At 37.1% G+C, this 23,339-nt stretch overlaps 1 protein-coding gene across 1 annotated transcript in view; it reads right to left on the reverse strand.

Annotated features, from left to right (window-relative positions):
• The window catches only part of NUP62CL (nucleoporin 62kDa C-terminal like), an 82,533-nt gene that overhangs the window by 27,392 nt on the left and 31,802 nt on the right, over window positions 1-23,339 (reverse strand). Inside the window, exons 3-7 of the mRNA XM_011958715.1 lie at window positions 19,716-19,817; window positions 11,727-11,862; window positions 4,271-4,421; window positions 3,631-3,680; window positions 3,350-3,484 (exon numbers count right to left, since the gene is read on the reverse strand). Coding sequence (XP_011814105.1) covers window positions 3,350-3,484; window positions 3,631-3,680; window positions 4,271-4,421; window positions 11,727-11,862; window positions 19,716-19,773 — 530 coding nt within the window. The 5' untranslated portion in view covers window positions 19,774-19,817. The remainder of the gene's footprint in view (window positions 1-3,349; window positions 3,485-3,630; window positions 3,681-4,270; window positions 4,422-11,726; window positions 11,863-19,715; window positions 19,818-23,339) is intronic.

The raw sequence follows: 23,339 nt of genomic DNA on the forward strand, positions 1-23,339 counted from the left end.
TTTCATTAAGAGAAAATCTGTATTTTGTAAACTCTTGATCATCTGTGTGAACACAGGGACATGGTGTCATGAATAATTTCAGACTAATTTATATTTGTCTTTGTTCAACTTTAGATTCACCCAAAGTAGAGAATGGCATAATTTTTATTGCCGGAAGGGACTTAGGATCATTTAGTCTATCCTTGACATTTTGCAAAAGAAGGAGCCAAGACTCAGAGAGATTAAACGACTTAAACAAAATTCTAATACTTTCTCAGCTATAATACACTATATCTTTATAATTAAAAAATGGTAATGTATATGTAGATAAAGAACTGTCTGTATATAATTGAACAAAGAGCTTACTAAAGAATAATCACCACTTATATATATGTCATTCATCTTCACCTACCGGATCCTGGCCTCACTCCTAATTATATTTAACTGATAGCACAATGGGAGATCCCTCTTAATATTACTGCCACAGAGTGGGAATGGGAAAAGAAGGACTCCATTTAGCTGCTGAGAAAACAGGGAAAGGTACAGGAAATAAACTCTTTGATCAGAGTATAGAGAAAGAAAAAAAAAAACCAATTCTTTCTTACTGCCAAATTAATTCACAGCACCTTAACTCTGACTGGAGCCTCAGCTGTAATTCCACTGATACAATACATTTATTATGAGCTAAGTAGTATTCTATGGGGGCAGGTATAAACCTAATAACCATATTTCACCAAGTTTCTATAGAAAAATGTAAAGTCTCAAACAGTCAACCTAACAAATGTTAAAATACAATCTAATCATAAATTAAGGATTGCCTGGTTGTGTTTAACAGACACAAGCATACCTACTAACACTTACATGAGTATGTAAACAAATATGTAAAAAGAAGAATGAACTGGCTAATATGTGAACAGAAAAATAAATACAGGTACATACTTAGTTATGTGAAGAATAAGGAAGAAAACCATGACAGCTTAGAGAAGAGTAATATTTTCACCTTCCTGGGAATAACCACAAAAAGCTCACAACCTCTTCTGCCTCTAAATGTTTCCTGCTCCACTAACCACACCCAAGGGGCTTCATATCTCTAGAGGCAAGAAGAAACACTATAGAAGATGGATGAAAGGGACTAGCTTAAAGGAACCACAGAATGCTAATTTCTTTTTAGAGACAGGATCTCACTCTGTCACCCAGGCTAGAGCACAGTGGTGCAAGCATAGCTCACTGCAGCTTTCAACTCCTGGGCTCAAGTGACTCTCTCACCTCAGCCTCCAGAGTAAGTAGGACTGTAGGTATGTACCACCATGCCCAGATATATTTTTTCATTTTTTATAGAGACAGAGTCTCACTATGTTGCCCAGGCTGGTCTCAAACTCTTGGCCTAAAGCAATTCTCTTGCCTCAGCCTCCCAAAGTGCTCGGGTTTTAGGCATGAGCCACCATGTCAGTGGAGTTCAATTATGACCACTGATATATTTTCATGGATGCAGCATTTGTGACCTTATTATTACCATATTCTAAAGAAGGCTTTTATCTACTTTGCCATTTTTATTATCACCTATTTATCCTCCAGGTGAATACCCTGGGATCTGTAGAGCAAAGGAATCCTTTAAGGTGTCAAAATACACCTAAAGGACATTTACATACAAAAGAGAAGTTATTTAGGGTTTGGCAATATTCAATAAATGCTGAGATGTCTTCAATGATCTTGAATACACAAATTTTCAAAATAAAACCTCATATAAATATACTGCATCAGGCAAAAGAGATGTTTTGAGAAATGAGCTTCACAATAATCAAAGATAGACAAACCTGCTAAGTTCACAAGTTAGTTGCCTAAATTCTCAAGATTTCCACACAAACTACACACACACACACACACACACACACACACACACACACGACCCAGTCAATAAATATGTTTATAAGAATTAAAGTGGCCAGAGGATTTTTCAACCTTAATGTGTATAAAGATTTAAAGAGTCAATTAGATTTGTAGGTAACAACTATCTACTGCCTTTCTATGGCATAGTACTTATGCCATAGAATTGGTTGCCTAGATTGTTGAAGATTCTGGTAAATATTTCATCACAATATAAATCTGGGCCGGGTGTGGTGGCTCATGCCTGTAATCCCAGCACTTTGGGAGGCCGAGGAGAGTGGATTATGAAGTCAGGAGTTTGAGACCAGCCTGGCCAACATGGTGAAACCCCATCTCTACTAAAAATACAAAAAGTTAGCTGGACGTGGTGGCACGTGCCTGTAATCCTAGCTACTCAGGAGGCTGAGGCAGAAGAATCGCTTGAACCCAGGAGGCAGAGGTTGCAGTGAGCCGAGATCGTGCCATTGCACTCCAGCCTGGGCGACAGAGCAAGACTTCATCTTGAATATATATATATATATGACTACAAAAGAGCAACTGGAAAGGAACTAATGTCATGAAGATTTCTTCAAACTACAGTTAGGATCTTATGGCCAAAAATGTAACTCTATATGTTTCAAAAAAAATGATAGAATGCATAGAAAGCAATACAAAGAAAAGAAAAATTCACAAAGGTTGAAATACAAAAGCAGAAACTGGTTTAGGTTAATACAGATTAGTTGTACTTACCACATTTAATGCTCCTACAAAAAAGTTAACTTGCAAGCACGTTAAAAATAGGCCCAGTCTTAACTCATAATAAATCATTGATAAAATGTGTCCAATTTAGTCTCAGTCTAGATTATGTTGTTCATTCATACAAATTCTAATACTTAATAAATTGACGGACTACCAAACCTCAGTTCCAGAGAAATAAAGTTACTTTGGGAACATTGGCACTGTATTGACAGAAGGTAAAGACTGAAGAGTTCACAAATAAAATATAGCCCTCCTAATACACTGACAAAATCACTCCATTTTTGAAAGCTATACAGTTTGCCTCCAGATTAACAAATTGCCTTTAAAATAGCAAATGATTTATCACTAAAGCAATTGCATGAACATTAGTTTTAGCAGAATCAACATAAAGAGGAGACCACAAATATCCCACAATACCATGACACCACACACATAAAATTTGTACTTCTAATTTAAGAACAAATTTGACAAATACAAAACCTTTACAGTGAACATGCATAAGGTTGACAGTAATAACAATAAACAAAATGCTATAAAACAAAATTGCCAGAATGATTTCCTCATTTACAAGCATCCAGAAAAGATAAGCAGAAAATAAACAAATTGATAAATGTCAACTACAAAAGCTTGTCCCTTTCTACCAATTTGTATTCTTTGCCTTCCAATTCGACTTTTCCCCTCTGTTCCTGGAATGCTCTCGTCATATGTAAGTCCTGCCCCATTCTTCAATCTTTATTCAGTTACTTACGTCTTCACACGCTCCTCATCTGCATCCTGCAGATAATGAAGTCCACTCTGGTTGCTCGTAGCCTCCTCTAAATAAGTCAACAGAAATTCTAGTTCCTGCTGCTCTGACAGGATAAAATCCAATTCTTGTTCCAACCTGAATAAAATAAGTTAATAAAAGGGCTGATGAAAGGAATTTGGAGTGACAAAAATAAAAGAGTTAACAAACTACAGAAGGAAAAAAAAACACTGAATAAAAAGATAGGTCTTTAATCTTTCAACCAAGGAAATCTAAGGTTCTACCTTTTCTGATCCAGTTTCACGTTGTTCACTTCTCCATGTAAAATACTAATCTATAAAGAGAAATACGAATACAACAATATAAGTATTTGAATTTATATAACAATTTTAGAGCAATATTAATTTTCTCAAATACACTTCAAATATGACAGATTTCCTTTTATTCAAGGCACTTATTACCTAAGGGATATATTTTGAACTGCTCACCAATATTGGAATAGAAAATTAACCACAGGGCTCGGTATGGTGGCTCATGCCTATAATCCCAGCACTTTGCAAGGCTAAGGCAGGAAGATCACTTGAGCCTAGGAGTTTGAGATCAGACTGGGCAATGCAGTGAGACCCTATCTCTACTGAAAAAACACACACATCATTAGCTGGGGGTGCTGGTGTGCCCCTGTGGTCCCAGCTACTTAGGGGCTGAGGTAGGAGGATTGCTTGAGCCAGGGAGATTGAGGCTGCAGTGAGCTGTGATTGCACCACTGCGCTCCAGCCTAGGTGATACAGTAAGACCCTGTCTCAAAAAACAAAAACGTAAACAAAACAACAACAACAAAGAAAACCACAAAACACAGTCTATGTTCTTGTGTTCATCTGTAAATACTTGCACAATATAGGTAGATTAATGAAAACATCTTCTTACCATCTCACCATTCTCAATCAACGTACGGTCCCAAGCATTGACCTGAGTGGCCTGGAGAAGAAAGTACTTCTCTTGATCTTCCAGCTCAAGGTTCCACTCATTTGTAAGACCCTCCAGGTGACCATATGTCATCACAGGAGTTGCTACTACACTAAAACATAAAAGGATGCAGGATGATCCAATAATCATACTTTAAAAAGTGTGATCAGATTTTAAAAATGAACTCAGGAGGACTCTGAGAAGAAAACAGCACGTAAGGAGTTTCCCATACCTGCTCCCCAAGAAAACAAACATAACTGGTAAAGATGATTAAAAAAACAACCCCTCAAAGTCACTTGAAATTATCCTAGAGGAATATAGTAAACACAGATTTATTAAGAAACCTACTAAATCACAGCAAGAATAGCTAAAGTCTGTGCCATAATCCACTCTTTCTCTTCCCCTCATCCCAGCTCAGCATGACAGAAGCTCCTTTCTGGGTAGGCATAGCTAAGGAGATAGGATTCTCTCTCCCCCAGCTCTTAGTCAAAGTGACCCATTCCCTGTCCGAGTAGTATCCACAAGAGAGTGGGCATTCCCCACTGGGCAGAACCATGCAGAACTCTGATTCCCCTGCCAAGTGGTATCAAAAAAGGCTCAGTAACTAGCTAATCTTTGATCCCTTGGCCAGCAGAGCCAGTCAATGCTGATTCCTCTGCTGGGGCAGTGTCAGCAGAGCTCAGTGGGAAGGTAATCATCAATTCCCTAAGTGGAAGACACAGGCACAATTCCAGTTCCTCCACCAGGGTTCTTTCTGTTGGATCCAATGACAAGTTGAACCTAAATTCCTACCCAGTAGCAACAAGGCTCAATGAGGCAGAAGAGGCAGGGTTTAGTCACCATTAGGCTTCACCTCTTGCCTCTGATGTCAGAGAGACCCAGTGGGGAGCTGAATCTCTATACCCACCCAGCATCATTACAACTGAACAAGGTAATTCAAGTTAGGACCTGTAGGGATCCCACTTCCTACCATCCATGGGGTCAGCAATGCCCAATGAGAAGCTTGACCTCCACATCCACTGGCAAAGCCAAGACTAAATGAGGTAGGGCAAAGAATGCCTAGTCAGTACTTTGTCCACCTTCTCCCATGAGCCTGTGTCAGCTGGGCCCAGTAGAGAGCTAAGCCTTCATACCAACCAAGGAGGCTGAATGAAGTGATATGAAAGAGTAGTTGACATCATGCTTCTTCCCTCCCCTTGTGTCAGTGAGGCCAACAGGAAGCTGAAATTCTGCCTCCACCTGCAGCAACTAAGCAGTGTGAGTCAGTCCTCCACCTCCCCTTGATCTGGGGGCTCCAGGGCCCAGCTGGGAGCTGAGCTTACATCTCCACTTACTGGCAATAAAGTGGTAGCATGCAATGTTCACCTTTCATGAGCGATGAGTCAGTGAGGCTAAGCGGGAAGCAGAGTTTCCAAACCACCCATCTGCCTTGAGACAGCATGTGAATAAGTGCTCCACTTTTGCTGGAGTGGTGTGGGTAAGGTCCAGTGGGAAGCTGAACATACAAACACACCCACCCCTTGTACTACATGTCAATAAAGAGATGCTTGATGAAAAAAAAAAGATGAAAATAGGACCTAGACTTTCCTAACATAATAGACAAAATGTCCAAGATAAAATTTTAAAAATTACCCATCATATCAAAACCCAGAAAACCCACGACTTGAAAGAGAAAAGACAACAGATGCCAACACTGAGAGGTATCAGATATTGGAATTATCTGAAAAGAATTTTAAAGCAACCATCAAAAAAAGGCTCAAACAAGCCATTTCAAATTTTCTTAAAACAAGTGAAAAAATAGAAAATCTCAGCAAATAAATAGAAATTATGAAAAAAACCAAATGAAAGATATAGAACTGAAATGTAAAATAACTGAAATAACAAGCTCACCTAAGGAGTTTGATAAGAGAATGCAGTCAACAGAGGATAGAATAAGAAAACTTGATGACAGACAGATAGAATTTACAGAAAAACAAAGAAAAACTTTGCAGAAACAAATGAAAAAAGTCTCAAGGACTTGGAGGACAATAATAAAAGAAGTAACATTTGTATGATAAGAGTTCCAGAAAGAGAGGAAAGAGAGAATGGGACTGAAAAACATATTAAAAAAAAAAAAAAGATTGAAAACTCTCAAAGTTTGTCAAAAGATATAAACCCATAGATTCAAGAAGCTGGACAAACTCAAAACAGAATAACTCAAATCCACACTAAGACACAAGATAATTAAACTTCTGAAAACTAAAGACAAAGAAAAAAAATCTTGGAAGCAACCAGAAAGAAAAAAATGCATTACTTAAAAAGGAATATCAGTTTAGATGACAGCAGATTTCTCATCTAAAACCAAGCACTGAATGAAAAAAAAAGTGTCAACAATGACTTCTGTATCTGGTGAAAATGTCCTTCAGAAATGAAGGGGGAGATAAAGATATTCTCACACAAAGTCAAATCAAGATAATTTGTTGCTAGCAAACCTACCCTTGAAGATTAAACAGAAAAGAAATGAAAACAGAAGACTTGGAACATCATATAAAACAGCGATCCCCAACCTTTTTGGCACCAGGAACTGGTTTTGTGGAAGACAATTTTTCCACAGACGGTGGGAGGGGCCTGCGGGAGGATCATCAGGTGTTAGATTCTCATCAGGAGTGCATAACCTAGATCCCTTGCATGTGCAGTTTACTATAGGGTTCACGCTCCTATGAGAATCTAATGTCTGATCTGACAGGAGGCAGAGCTCAGGCAGTAATTAATGCACGCTCACCTGCTGCTCGCTTCTTGTTGTGTGGTCCAGTTCCTAACAGGCTACAGATCAGTACTGGTCTTTGGCCCAGGGGTTGAGGACCCCTGATATAAAGGAAGGAATATCAAAATGAGTATAGACAAGGGTAAATATACTATTCTACTTCTCGTTTCTTAAATCATTTGATGGCTGAAGTAAATATTATAACCCCATGTGATGTGATATTCAATGTACACAGAAGAAATGGCTGAGACAACCATACTTAAAAGCTAAGAAGGGTAAAAGGAATTAAATGGAATTAAGGTTTCTGTACTTCACCCACACAGTGTAGTGGTATGACTACACTGTTGTAAGTAATGCATGTATCTGGAATACCTAGAGCAACCAGTAATAAAACTATACAAAATAATGTACTTAAAAACACTATAAACAGAACAAGATGAAACCCCCCCAAAAATATTCAAACAACCGACAGCAGAGTAAAAAAAAGAAAGATTTGGGAGGCTGAGACGGGCGGATCACGAGGTCAGGAGATCAAGACCATCCTGGCTAACACGGTGAAACCCCGTCTCTACTAAAAATTACAAAAAAAAAACTAGCCGGGCGCGGTGGCAGGCGCCTGTAGTCCCAGCTACTCGGAAGGCTGAGGCAGGAGAATGGTGTGAACCCGGGAGGCAGAGGTTGCAGTGAGCTGAGATCTGGCCACTGCACTCCAGCCTGGGTGACAGAGCGAGACTCTGTCTCAAAAAAAAAAAAAAAAAGAAAGAAAGAGAAGAACAAAAATCAGAGGCAACAAATAAAATGGCAGATTTAAGTTCTAACATATGAATAGTTACCTTAAATATAAATGTGCTAAACATACCAATAAAATACAGAGACTGGAAGAGTGAATAAAAAATGATCCAACAATATACTGTCTATAAGAAATTCACTTCAAATACAAGGATATATTAATATGTAGTTTGAAAGTAAAAGAATGGAAAGAATGCAAGCTTCATTTTTTAAAAGAAATGGCTATATTAATATCAGATAAAGTGGACTACAGAGCAAAGAAAATTACTAGAACCAAAGAGAGACATTACCTAGTGATAAAGCAATCAAGGCATCAGGAAGGCTAACAATCCTAAATGTGTAGGTGACCAAACAAAAAAGCCTCAAAATACATGAAATAAAAACTGATAGAGCTAAATGGAGAAATAGAGAAATCCACAATTAAAGGCGGAGATTTCAAAAAGCCACTCTCCACAACTGAAAGAACTACTAGACAGAAAGACTCCAATAATACAGAATCTGAAATTACAGTGAAGCAACAGAATCTAATTTACATATATAGAACTTTCCACCCTACAGCAGAAAACACAATTTTCAAATGTTCATGGAACATTCATCAAGACAGACTGTATACTCACCCACAAAACAAACCTAAATAAATATAAAAGAACTAAAATCATACAAAGCATATTCTAATACCACAATGGGATCAAAGTAGCGATAAATACAGAAAAAACAACAAGAAAATCTCCAAACACTTGGAAATTAAACACACTTCTAAATGATAAATTAGTAAAAGAGGGATTCACAAAGGGAATTTAAGAAGTATATAGAGCTGAATGAAATCACAATATAACATAATATGTAGGTCACAGTTAAGGAAGTGTTGAGTGGGGTATTTATAGCACTAAATGTGTACGTTAAAAAATAAGAAAAGTCTCAAATCAATAGTCTGAGTTCACACCTCAACAAACTAGAAAAAGAGTAAAATGAATGCAGTACAATCAGAAGGAAGGAAATAATAGAGTAGATATCAGTGAAATTGAAAACATGAAAAGAATAGAGAATAATTAATTAAACAAAAGCTGGCTCTTTGGGAAGAGATCGATAAAATTGATAAAAGAAAGACACAAACTACTAATATCAGAAATGAAACAGGAATACCCCTACAACCATTAAAAGGACAATAATGGAATACTATGAACAACTTTATACTCACAAATTTAACAACATAAAAAATGGGCCAACTCTTTAAAAACCACACATTCATCAAAGATTAACTAGATAACCTGAATAGTTCTAGAATCACTAAAGAAATTGATTTGTAATTTAAAAGCCCCTTTAGCCTAAAAGCCCCTTTAGTCGAGCATGGTGGTTCACGCCTATAATCCCAGCACTTTGGGAGGCTGAGGCGGGCAGATCACTTGAGGTCAGGAGTTCGAGACCAGCCTGGCCAACATGGTGAAACCCGTCTCTACTAAAAATACAAAGATTAGCTGGACGTGGTGGCAGGAGCTTGTAATCCCAGCTACTCAGGAGGCCTCGGCTGAGGCAGGAGAATCACTCAAACCTGGGAGGTGGAGGATGCAGTGAGCTAAGATCTTGACACTGCACTCTAGCCTGGGCATCACAGTGAGACTTTGTCTCAAAAAATAATAATAATAAGTAAATAAATACCCCTATTTACATTATTTCTTTTAGAAAACAGGTAACAGAATACTTTTAAGATCATTTTATAGAGCCAATATTACCCTGATATCAAAACTAGAGACATAAAAAAAGAAGAAAACTACAGACTAATATCTCTCATGAACTTAGATACAAAAGTCCTCAAACAAAATACCAGAGAACCAAATTTTTAAAAATATATCAAAAAATTATACACCATGATCAAGTGGGATTTATTCAACATATGCAGGGCTGGTTGAACATCTGAAAATCAATCAGTGTAATCTACCACTTCACCAAGATAAAGAAACAGAATCTTAAAAGACTATCAACTGAGGCTGAAAAAGCATTTGACACAAATTGATTTTTGACAAAGGTGCAAAAGCAATTTGGGGGGAAGATAGTCTTTCAATAAATGATGTTGGAAAAACTTGACATCTACAGACAAAAAAAAAAAATTAATCTTGACCTAAACCTCACATCTTATATAAAAATTGACTCAAAATGGATCACAAGCTTAAATGTAAAATGTGAAACTATAAAACTTTTAGAAAAACACAGAAGAAAATCTTTGGGATCTAGGGCTAAGAAAAGATTTCTTGTAATTGACACTAAAAGCACAATTCATTAAAAGAAAATGTGACAAATTGTAACTCATTAATTAAAGGTTTTGATAAAACAAAAGGACCCTGTTAAGAGGATGAAAAGCCAAGTTACATGTACACGTATACAGTTAAAGAATATACTTATAAGCCACATATCTGACAAAAGATTGGCATGTAGAGTACATAACAAACTCTCAAAACCAAACAGTAAAAAAATCAAATAATCCAAGTAGAAAATGGACAAAAGATATGAACAGACATTTCACCAAAGAGGCTCTACTGATGGCAATAAACATGTGAAAAGACGTTCAACATCATTAGTCATCAGGGAAATGCAAATTAAAACCATAATGAGATATCACTTCACATCTGTCAGAAGGGCTAAAATAAAAAATAGTGACAACACCAAATTCTGGCAAGAATGCAGACAATCTGGATCACCCATACATTGCTAGTGGGCATGTAAAATGGCACAGTACTCTGGAAAAGAATTTGACAGTTTCTTAAAAAACAAAACAAACAAACAAAAAACATGTAACCACCATACCACCCGACAACTGCACTCCTAGGCATTTATCCCAGAGAAATACTTATATTCATAATAAACATGTACACCAATGTTCACACCAGCTTTTTTCATAATATCAAAAAAACTGGAAACAACCTGTATGTCCATCAACAGGTGAATGGTTAAACAAACCATGGTGCATCCAAAATACCATGGAATACTACTCAGAAATAAAAAAGAACGAACTATTGATGCGCATGACAACTTGCGTGGATCACAAGGAATTATGCTGAATAAAAAAATCCAGTTCCCAAAGGTCATATATATATGACTCTATCTACACAACACTCTTGAAATGTCAAGATTATAGAAATAGAGAACATTAATTGTTGCTCAGGGTCAAGGAAAGGAGGGGAGTGGGTGTGGCTATACAAGGGCAACAGGAGGAATCCTTGTAATGATAAAACTGTTCTGAATTTTGACTGTAGCAATATCAATATCTTGGTTGTGATATTATACTATAGTACTGTTAAGATGTTATCACTGGAGGAAATGATATAAAGACCATACAGAATGTTGTGTATTATTTCTTACATATACATGTGACTCTACAATTATCTCAAAATAAAAAGCTTAACTTAAAAAATGAACAAATACTAGAGAGAAACATCATATACAGGCTCCAGAGTTTGACCGCCTGAATTTTAATCCTGGATCAACCATTAACAAGTATGCAACTATGAGCAGATTATAAAATCTCTGTATGCTCTCGTTTTCTCACCTACAAAATGGGAATGAAAATACTGCCTAACTAATAGGGTTACTGTGAGGATAAATGACATGATGCTTGTAATGCATTGTCATCTTGCCAAACATACAGTAATTGCACAATAAGTGGTAGCTATTATTAGTAATAGTAATGATTCTATTAAAACGATATTCAGAAGGCAAAGGTGTGCTGTTGCTTATTCAACTTCCTAAGCTACAGAAATCTTTCTCTTAACTGTTCCCTCAACTCAATCATTTAGCTAACTTCCAAATATTATTCTAAAGTTATCCAAGCAAATGTCTTGTACATGATAAATAAAATGAAACACATGCAAGTTTTTAAATAAATAGGCTTACCTAACAGTTGAAGTATAAGGTACAAGGTTTTCAAACCCTCTTGGTGACAGTTGGTTTTGGTTCACAGTAAAGCCACTGGTGATTGTGGTAGTAGTGTTGGTGGTGAAAGTGGTAGTGGTAGTCGTTGAAGTTGTAACTGGAAAATAAAGTGTATAATGTTAGTAAGAAATGAGAAATTGTTTCATTTAAGCCTTTATCATTCAGATTTAAAATTATGGAGGCATTTTTAAAAATACAAATTTGAATTCAAAGATGCAGATTTGAATTCCACACTGTTGTAATATGAAATAATAAATGGCAGGCCAGGTACCTGGATTAACTTTCCAGCTGAAAACTAAAAATTCTGGATAAATTCATAGAAAAATAAAACTTCTAACCAGCCCAATAACCATGAAAGAAATCAAATCAATCTTCAAAATTCTTCTCATAAGGAAAACTCCAGTCCCAGATGTCACTGCTGGTAAGTTTTATGAAACTTTCAAGAAAAGAATAATTGCAATTTACAAAAGATCTCTGTACATCTATATCTTTGCATACTTACATGACTGTATCTGTGTAATTAATTCCTAGAAATAAAATTTCTAGATCAAAGTGTCAGCATGCTCTGAATTTTAACATAACTTGCCAAATTGCCCTATCTAAATGATTTTGCCAATTTATGTCCCTATCAATAGGAAAGAGTGCCTATTTCTTTACACCACAGTCAATACTAGGCATGCATTTTTGCAAACCCTAGTCAAAAGCTTCTCAAAGCTTTATCTACAGCCCAGACTCTCTCTTATGTGTCTTTTTCTGTTACACCCCTATTAGAATGTCCTGTTCTCTATAGATAAAATCCTAAGTATCCTTCATGGCTTGACTCAAATTCTTTGTTCCCCATATTTATCACCTACTTCTCTCCTACTCAGTTTCCTTTGGTTTTCTAAATTTCTGCAGCACTTTTGGTTCTTATTACACACTGAGCACTTAATGAACAATGCATAGAAAATTGTGGCTGCTAGGGAACTGGGAAGGTTTTATTTTCTTCTTTTTGGTCTCTGTATTTTCAAATGTTCTTACAACTAGTAAATGTTGCTTCTGTAACAAGGAATCTGTTATGAAAATATAATGTACATGATTGTTTGTTTTATGTTAGCTTTGCTTTCCAAATTAGCAATAGTTTCAGATTGATGGCCACACCAGATAAATGCATAAACCATGGTGCCTGCTACAAGCACTGACTACTCTGATGGAGGCTGGCCTGAGGGAACATTCCTGCTGAGGGAACAAGCTCAAATACCGATTCTTTGTTCCAGATAACTGTCCTTTTTGTTCCTGGTTCACAGTTGACTGGGCAGGATGGCCAACTGAAGGATGGGAAGCCATCCAATGTACTACTAGCAGCCTACCTGAGGGTCTGGCACAAAAAGCTCTAGTGAAACAGGATTAATATGAGTCAGAATTTCATTTCCAAAAATTTAGCAATATGGAAAAAATCTGACTCTAGGCAGATACTGGGAAATATTTCCAAAAGTACAGAAGGAATCCAACTATAGGCAGAGAGACTTGATAGGACTGAGAGAAGAAGGAGATGAAGTAGAAGTAAGGGACCATGAGCAAGTCACAATTAAGGATAAGGTAAAGCAGGAAGGCAGAGAAAGAGGTAAGGAAACCAATGAGAAATTTAAAAAAAGAAAAAAGTAGACAAAGGGAGAATAACCTAATTATGCCTACGCAATATTTGATTTGGCAGGTCCCTAAAGCTGCCCTAAGAATAATCTTAAGTTCCAATTTCCTTGAAGTAACAGTGTCATGGCAATGACTTTACTTGAATTCCACGAGACTCCATTTCCTTTTTGGCCACAAAGGTTCTCATGATAATTCCCCATTCTTTATGTTAGCCCTTGTGAGGGTGAAATGTGCACCACAGAGGAAGACCATGCCCAATCACAAAGAAGCCCAGGAGTCACTATGGTTAGAACAGTGGAGAGATTACAGATTGGATCTTGCGTGATATTCTTTACAACCATAAGTCATCATTTTATTCATCTGAGAACAAAAATCTTATCTGAAAGGAAAACCTTCCTCAGAAATGCTAAAAATTAATGATAATGCCAATAGACTTCCTTTATTGATTAATTCACCCAAACACTGAGTAACTACTGCATTCAAGACAGAAATAATTTTTTTTTTTTTTTTAAATGAGCCCTTCTGGATGCAGCTGGAAACCATCATTCTTAGCAAACTATCACAAGAAGAGAAAACCAAACACCGCATGTTCTCACTCATAGGTGGGAACTGAACAATGAGTTCACTTGGACTCGGGAAGGGGAACATCACACACTGGGGCCTATCATGGGGAGGGGGGAGAGGGGAGGGATTGCATTGGGGAGTTATACCTGATATAAATGATGAATTGATGGGTGCTGACGAGTTGATGGGTGCAGCACACCAACATGGCACAAGTATACATATGTAACAAACCTGCACGTTATGCACATGTACCCTAGAACTTAAAGTATAATAAAAAAAAAAAATGAGCCCTTCTTGTAAAGGAGAATATCTTCACCCAAAGATGGTTTTCTAATAAAGTAATCTGTATTTCCTAACATGGATAGGTATTCAAAGATGTATAATTGGCTAGGCAGGGTGGCTCACACCTGTAATCCCAGCACTTTGGGAGGCCGAAGCAGGTATATCACTGGAGGTCAGGAGTTTGAGACGAGCCTGGCCAACATGGTGAAACCCCATCTCTACTAAAAATACAAAAATCAGCCAGATGTGGTGCACACCTGTAATCCCAGCTACTCAGGAGGCTAAGTGAGCGACAGAGTGAGATTCTGTCTCAAAAAAAAAAAAAAAAAGAAAAGAAAAAAAAAGATGTATACTTAAGAGGAAACAGCAAATTTTAAGAATGTGTATACACACACACACACACACAGAGTATGGTATCATTTTTATAAAACAAATTTAAAATATGTCTGTATATGCTTAGAAAAAAGTCTAGAAAGATAAACTGCTCTCTCTAGAGGGAGTGATATGTATATATGCATATATGTATTGTTTTTACCTATAAGCAGCACAAACATAAAGGAATCCTGAGTCATTTTAAAATGGTATAATTATTTTAACTTCTTTTTTTTGTTTGTTTTTGTCATGGAGTCTCGCTCTGTCACCCAGGCTGGAGTGCAGTGGCACGATCTTGGCTCACTGCAACCTCCACCACCCAGGTTCAAGCAATTCTCCTGCCTCAGCCTCCCGAGTAGCTGGGACTACAGACACGTGCCACCACACCCGGCTAATTTTTTCTTATTTTTAGTAGAGATGGGGTTTCACTGTGTTAGCCAGCATGGTTTTGATCTCCTGACCTCGTGATCCGCCCGCCTCAGCCTCTCAAAGTGCTGGGATTACAGGTGTGAGCCACCACACCCGGCCTATTTTAACTTTTTATACAGTTTTATTTTTGTTATCTTTCATGCTATTTTTAAAGGCATAAATTAACTCTGGCATAGTCAAATAATATTTCAATTAATACCTAGTAAAGGAATGGGTTTGGAAGTTGTATCACAGTTTGATTTTGCATATTACAACTTTGGTCTTAACTGGTTAATACAGTCAATACTACATTATCTGTGTAGTAAAGCAGAAGTATGGTTCTAAAAATAATACAAAAAACTACATACCAAATTTGAACTCACATTTAAATAAATTTCATTCTGATAGTCTTAAAAATCATTGCATAAAATAGTGAAAATAGTCTTTAAAATATTCTACTATCCAGTTTTCCTATCCTGTCCCTGATCAACAACTATACATCTTATTCCATGCTGGAAATGGACACCATCACCTTCCCAGACTATAAAAAGCAAACTTCTCTTAAAATTTGGTGATTATACCTAGGGCAGAGAGTAATCCCAAGTGGCTGTAAATCTGCAGATACAAACACTTGAAAGCTGCTCTGCAAGACTGGTTAGTGAGATGAAGAATCTGAATAAGTAAATACACTTGAAGAGAAAGAAAGGTAAGTAGGGAAAAAGAACACCCCAAATTGGGGCTGTCAGGTTGAGACATACCTAATGGGGAGAAGGGTAAGTGCGTTAGGTCCTGGTGGGTGAAATGATGTGTATTAGTCTGTTCTCACGCTGCTAATAAAGACATACCCGAGACTGGATAGTTTATAAAGGAAAGAGGTTTAATTGACTCACAGTTCCACATGGCTGAGGAGGCCTCACAATCATGACAGAAGGTGAATGAGGAGCGAAGTCACATCTTACATGGTGGCAGGCAAGAGAGCTTGTGTAAGGGAACTCCCTTTTATAAAACCATCATATCTTGTGAGATTTATTCACTATCACAAGAACAGCATGAGAAAGACCCGTCCCCATGATTCAGTTACCTCTCACCAGGTCCCTCCCACAAAACATGGGAATTACGGGAGCTACAATTCAAGATGAGATTTGTGTGAGGACACAGCCAAATCATATCATGGTGCTAAGGGATGGGCTAGTGGCAAAAGTAGTATTTGTAGGAAGGAATTTGAGACTTATATAGATAAGGGCTGGATGTGACAGCATCATCAAAGAGGCTGTCCATTCATATTTCAGTGATTCAACCCATAACTAAAAGAACCAGGTTTTATTTTGTCATTGTTTTATGGGGAAATAATGTGTTACATTTTTTGCGAATATGGTAACTTGCAACGTTCTTATGACACACCCTTCACAAGTCTCATACATTGGCCAGTTAGCCCACTAAACAGTAGAAACTCATAAGGTCATGTAAAAGAATAAATAAAGAGATGAGGCCAGGTGTGGTGCCTCATGCCTACAAGTTCAGCACTTTGGGAGGCCAAGGTGGGAGGATAGCTTGAGCCCAGAAGTTTGAGACCAGCCTGGACAATGTAGTGAGACCCCATTTCTAAAAAAAAAAAAAAATCAGCCAGGCATGGTGGTGCACACCTGTAGTTCCAGATACTCAGGAGGCTGAGGTGGGAGGATCACTTGAATCCAGGAGTTTGAGACCAGCCTGGACAATGTAGTGAGACCTCATCTCTACTAAAAAAAAAAAAATTAGTTGGTCATGGTGGTTCATGCCTGCAGTCCCAGGTACTCAGAAGGCTGAGGTGGGAGGATCACATAAATCCAGGAGATTAGGCTGCAGTCAGCTATAATCACGCCACTGCACTCTAACCTGGGTGACAAAGTGAGACTGTATCTTAAAAAAAAAAGAGAGGGATGATATACGTGTCTGTTTAGGAATAATTATTTTAAGCTTAAAAGGGATTGACTTTTAGTTTAAGCCAGATTAAAAAAGAGTCATTTCATCCCTAAGTAAACTTTTTAAAGTAAAAACAAATAAGACTGCTCCAAAATGGAGTCTAACTTAAAAGACAGGTTTAGGTAGATGACCCCTTACCACCCAGCTCACAATAGCTATGGGGCAATGGATAACCAAGTCTTCTTCAACCTACAACCTAACTAGCTCCTAAGTGGCAGAAACAAATTTAGTATAGGTCTAGAGAAACTCCTGTAATCAACTTTAGAAGAGGGTCAACTTTAATAGAGGTCAAAACTTAAATTAACTTTTAGAGAAAAAAGAAAACTTTATCAATCTCAACCAGCTAAATACTGTGATCAACAACAAAAATTCTTAAGTTTGATGGTTGGCAAGAATTTGGCAGCTGTTTTGACTGTAGTCATCTCAAAGAAGTAACATCATTGATATCAACTGTCTCATTCTACTCTTTGGCAATCATCTACATAAACATATTAGTGTACCTTTTGGATACTCTGATGAGATGGTCAAAACCACTTAGCCGTAAAAGCCATAGAACTTACTTACTGCTTGTTATAAAGCACTTTTCCAGTGAGAGCCCCAAGACATCCTGATACTTCCAAAATTTTATTAACTACAGTAGGAGCTGCTCCACCTGCTCCAGGGAATTTTAATGCAAATCCCAAGGTTATAATATTAAATGTTCTAGCTGAAGTTGTTGGAGCACCAACAGCAGAGAACAACATAATATTAACTATTACCCTTTAAATCAAAAACAGTGAGAAATTTATATAGTCTTTTTCATCTGAAGAGTCCTTTAGAAAATTTTGGTTAAACTTCAAAATACCATGGTCAATCCATTTATATGAAATGTCCAGAAAAGGCAAATCTATGGAGATAGAAAACAGATTAGTGGTTGCCTGTGGCTGAGGGATCTTATTGGAATGATGTAAATGCTCTAAAACTAAATACAGTGATGGTTACACAATTCGATACACTTACTAAAATTTCTGTATTGCATACTTAAAGTAAGTTAATTTTATGATGTATAATTTATAATTCATTAAAGTTAATTAAAAGATATTGTGGTCCCAATATATTTTCATTTTGTAGACAAGGACATCAGAGGGAGATAAGTGGGGGAACCTGTCAAAGGTCAGAGAGCAAGTTTTGACTGAACATGGAATTAATTCAATAATTTTAACTCCAAACCTTGGACATGGTCATATTCATGAAATCATCATAGTTGAGAAGGATACTGCTTACATATATCAAAATGGTTCTAGAGTCATAGTCATGTCTCAAAATTGAAGTCTAAGTGGTAGAAAATATAAGTCATGTGGTAACCAATCTTAACTAATGCCTAACTATGCCAATAGCACAAGAGGATGGTGATGGTTAATTGAGCATTATTCATGCTCAATTAAGCATCAAACATTTTCTGGCTAGTTTTATTCCCAGGAATGGAGACAATCTTACTGTCATAGAGCTGGGGAGGGGGGCTATTACAGCTAGGATTACAACAAAATTTAATGATGAACATTATGATATTGTGAAGAAGAAACTTTGAAAGAAGTCAGTTCATAGAGACCTGTAAGAAAAAATTGCCTAAGGCCTACAACTAACTTACTTTCTTTCGTTCTTTCTTTCTTTCTTTCTTTCTTTCTTTCTTTCTTTCTTTCTTTCTTTCTTTCTTTCTTTCTTTCTTCTTTCTTTCTTTCTTTTTCTTTCTTTCTTTCTTTTTCTTTCTCTTTCTTTCTCTCTCTCTCCCTCCCTCCCTCTCTTTCTTTCTTCCTTTCCTTCCTTTTTTTTGTTTGACAGGGTCTTACTATGCCACCCAGGCTGGAGTGCAGTGGTGCAATCTTGGCTCACTGCAGTCTTGACCTCCTGGGCTCAAGCAGTCCTCCCACCTCAGCCTCCCCAGTAGCTGGGACTACAGGCACACACCACTATGTCCGGCAAATTTTTGTATTTTTTGTAGAGACAGGGTTTCGCCATGTTGCCCAGGCTGGTCTCAAACGCCTGGGCTCAAGCAATCCACCTGCCATGGCCTCCCAAAATGCTGGGATTACAGGCATGAGCCACTGAGCCTGGCCTGAATTCAGTATTTCCAACATTTGCTATTACTATACTAATGGAAAATGTGTAACAAAGAAATTGAGGTTACGAGATAATGTCTCACATCTCAGCTCAAAGCATCCAGAGAGATGGTCCTCTTCAAGGGGAGAGGTTACAAGACATCACACAATATCAATTAGAACCCCAAAACTACAGCTGGCCCTTTGTCATGTTCCACTTCTGATAGGTAAAATGTAAGGACCACAAACCAGGTCGGTATCGAAAAACACACTATAGGAAGGCTCCAACATTTATTTCCCATTTTATCTTAGTCACATGGATAAGGACTTCTCCCCTTCAGAAATACTTGGCAACACTCCCACTCTCCCTACTGTTAATAGCTTCAAGAAGTTGTTTCAAAGCATCACAATATTAATGAATTATATGCTTAAAGTTAGCATTTTAAGCTATAATAACCATGTTAACGTAAAAAAATTCACAGCTAAAGCCATGAGAATTAGGTTCTTAAGCAAAGCTACTATTGATATCAGCAATTATAAATGGGTTCAAGAATAATGATAATTTCTGAGACACAGGAGATCTGTAGCATATACTGGCAAATTGAGTAAGGTGGCCTCATGAGAAATTACAGTATTTTCTTTGGAATTAGTAACTTACATGAGAGCCCAATAGCAGCCGTGGAGGTCAAAGCATTTGATACTGAGGTAAACTGCATGGTGCTACTAGTGGTGGTGGCAACAGCAGCTGCTGGAGCCAAACCTAAAAATCAAATAACAAAAGGAAAAATATGTCACTAAAAATAATTTTTAAAAGTAAAACACCATTATAACAAGGTTCATCAATATGGAGAAATAAAAACAAAGCAAGGAAAAGCAGGTATCCTGAAACCTAATCAATAAGACAGAGTAAAAGCTTGATTAAAAAAACAGTTCATTGGTACTACTTTAGTATAGTCAGTCTTCTAGCACCATCATAACAAAGAAATTCTACTTTACTGAAAAAGAAGTCCTAAGAGGGGGGATCCACTTCCAGAACTGCAGCATAAAAAGTCCCATGAACCTGTTCCAAGTAAATCCATAACCAGCAAAAAGTTCCAGCAAAAAGTTGTTTTTTTTTTCTTTAAATTGGAAATGGCTAGAAATTGTTCTAAGAGCCCATAGCAAATGAAGAAACATTTATTCAAGAAAATCTGCTAAAACTCAGTAATCTAACAGTGACAGTCTATGGCATATGAGCCACAAGGCACTCCTTTCCTTTCACCATCCCCTTGTCTACCTTGACAGAAGCTACTCCCCAGGGAGGGGTAGCCAAAACTGGACTCCCTCTGACCCCAGCTCCCAATCAAGGAATAGAGTATCCCAATGGGAGAGACAAGTAGCCAGCATTTCTTATCACTTCCAACACAGAGTTGAAGGGGCGAAATTCCTGTTGAGTATAGCCAAGAGTTCAAGGGCTCCCTTCCTTTACTCACAGGGTGGCGACTCAACCCCAAGCAGAGAAGGCTGAGAATACTGAGGCCCCAATCACCCTCACCCTGATTATCCCAGCCCAGTTCACTTGCAGGGTTAAGGTCCACACCTGAAGAGGTAAGCAAGAAGACCAGTGGCTACTGTCACTGCCCAGTACCCAAAGCACTGGCTGAACGATTCTGCCCAGGGATAAAGGCCATTCATAAGAACAGAGGGCTCCCAAGCCATCCCCAAAAGAACTGACTTTATTGAAACAGAGTATGAGGACATTCAAGTCCAAAACCTTACTCTAAAAAATGGAGATTTGGGAGGTAAACAATTAAGAGGAGGCAGGGAACTTTATGAGAATAACAATTTAGGGTATAAGTCGGCTAGTTTATCAGAGATAACCAGGGGAAAAGAAAGCTGAAAAGGGCTGTCCTGAAATCAGAAGAATGAAGTACTGATGTACACTACAACATGAATGAATCTTGAAAACATTATGCTAAATGTAAGAAGCCAGACCAAAAAAGCAAACAAAAAAAAGTTTCATATTGTGAAATTCTATTTATATGAAATGTCCAGAATAGGCAAATTCATAGACAGAAAGTATATTAATGATTCCCAGGGGCTGGGAGGAATAGGTAATGGGGAGTGACTGCTAATGGGTATAGGGTTTTTTGTGGGGGGGCGATGAAAATGTTCTCAGATTACATAGTGGTGATAGTTGTACACTATGTGACTATATTAAAAACCACTGAATTGTATACTTAAAAATGGTGAATTTTAAGATATGTGAATTATACCTCAATTATGCTATTATTAAAAAAAATACATTATCATCTCAATAGAAGCAGTAAAAGCATTTGATAAAATCCAATACCCTTTCATGGCACAAACACTCAACAAATTAGGAAGAGAAGGGAGCTTCCTAAACAGGATAAAGGGCACTAATGAATAAGCTATAGTAACATCACACTTAATGGAGAAAGACTAAATACTTTCCCACTACCATCAGAAACAAAACAAGGATGTCTGCTCTAACCACTTCGATTCAACAATACATTGAAAATTCTAGCCAGGACAATAGGCAGGAAAAAGAAATAAAACGCATGTGGATTGAAAAGAAAGAAGTAAAACTATCTCTATTCATAGATGACATGATCATGAACACAGAAAATTCTAAGAAATAAAAAATCTACTAGAACAATAAACAAGTTCTGTAAGGTTGCAGGATACAAGATTAATATACAAAAATAAATTACATTTCTATATTATAACAATGAACAATACAAAATGAAAGACAGTAAGAATATAATTCCATTTATGATTGCTCACAAAGAAATACTCAAGGACAATTTTAAAATTACATAATGTACACAAAAATATGAAACATCATTTGAAGAAATTAAAGATGTTCTAAATAAATAAAAAGACATGTTTACGGATCAAAAGACTTACTATTGCTAATATGGTATGATAGACAGAAAACTGGTCCCCAAAGATGGCCTAATACCCAGAACCTATGAACATATTGCCTTACTTGATAAAAGGGACTTTACAGATGGGATTAAGGTTAAATACCTTGAGATATCCTGAATTATCCAAGTGAGAAAATTTAATGACCCCAATCCTTTAAAGTAGAGAACCTTTCCAGGATGTGGTCAGAGGTAGATGGGACTACAAGAGAATGGTCAGAAAGACACAAAATTGCTGATGCAAATGGCCAAGAAAGCACATGAAAACATGCTCACTATCTTTAGTCATTAGGGAATTGCAAATCAAAGCCACAATGAGATACTGCATTATACCCATTAGGATGGCTATAATCAAAAAGATAGATCAAGTGTTGATGAGGACGTGGAGAAATTGGAATTTTTTAACACTGCTGTTGGAAATGTAAAATGCTGTACCTCTTTGGAAAACTGTCTGACATTTCCTCAAAGGGCTAACATAGTGTTACCGTATGACCCAGCAATTCTACTCTTAGGGATATATATATACATGCCAAAAAGAGATGAAACATATATTCACACAAAAACATATATGTGAATATTCATGGCAGTATTATTCAAAACAGACAAGAGGTAGAAACCCAAATGCCTATTAACTGATGAATAGATGAATAAAACACAGTGTATCCACGCAATAGAATTGTACTTGCCGTAAAAGAAAAAGTAAGTTATACATGCTACCACATGAATGCGTTTTGAAAGCATGCGAAGTGAAAGAAGCTAGTCACAAAAGACCAAATAATATATTATTCCATTTATTAAAAATACATGATTCCATTACAGAGACAAAATGTAGATTAGTGGTTGCCAAGGACTGGGGAAAAGGAGGAATGGGCAATGACTGCTAATGGGTAGAGAGTTTATTTTGGGGATGATGAAAATATTCTAATATGGCCTATTGTAATGGTGGCTGCATAGCTCTGTGAATCACTGAACTGTACATTTTAAATGGGTGAACTGTACAGTATGTAAAGAATAAATGAAGGTCTGGAATAAATTTTCAGAAAACAGATTACCTGCCTCTTTAAAAAGAAAACTATAAGAATAAATTAATGCATAATGACACAAATAAGATTAATGAGTTACTTGAAAGCAAAGTTCATATCTTTTCATCCCCACTACAGATCAATGCACATGGCACATAATAGTAATTGTTCAATAAGTGTTTCTGTTGAATTGAACCAACTTTTTCTAGACTCTAACACACAATTACAGATATTCTATTTTACCTTTAAAAAGAAAAGGTGCTTAATAAGTAACTGTACTTGCATCTATTATTGCCTGCATTCAACTGTCATGGTGACAAATGATGTAAGGTT

This window comes from Colobus angolensis, unplaced genomic scaffold (assembly GCF_000951035.1).
Source record: "Colobus angolensis palliatus isolate OR3802 unplaced genomic scaffold, Cang.pa_1.0 Scaffold472, whole genome shotgun sequence".
Taxonomy (NCBI): Eukaryota; Metazoa; Chordata; class Mammalia; order Primates; family Cercopithecidae; genus Colobus; species Colobus angolensis.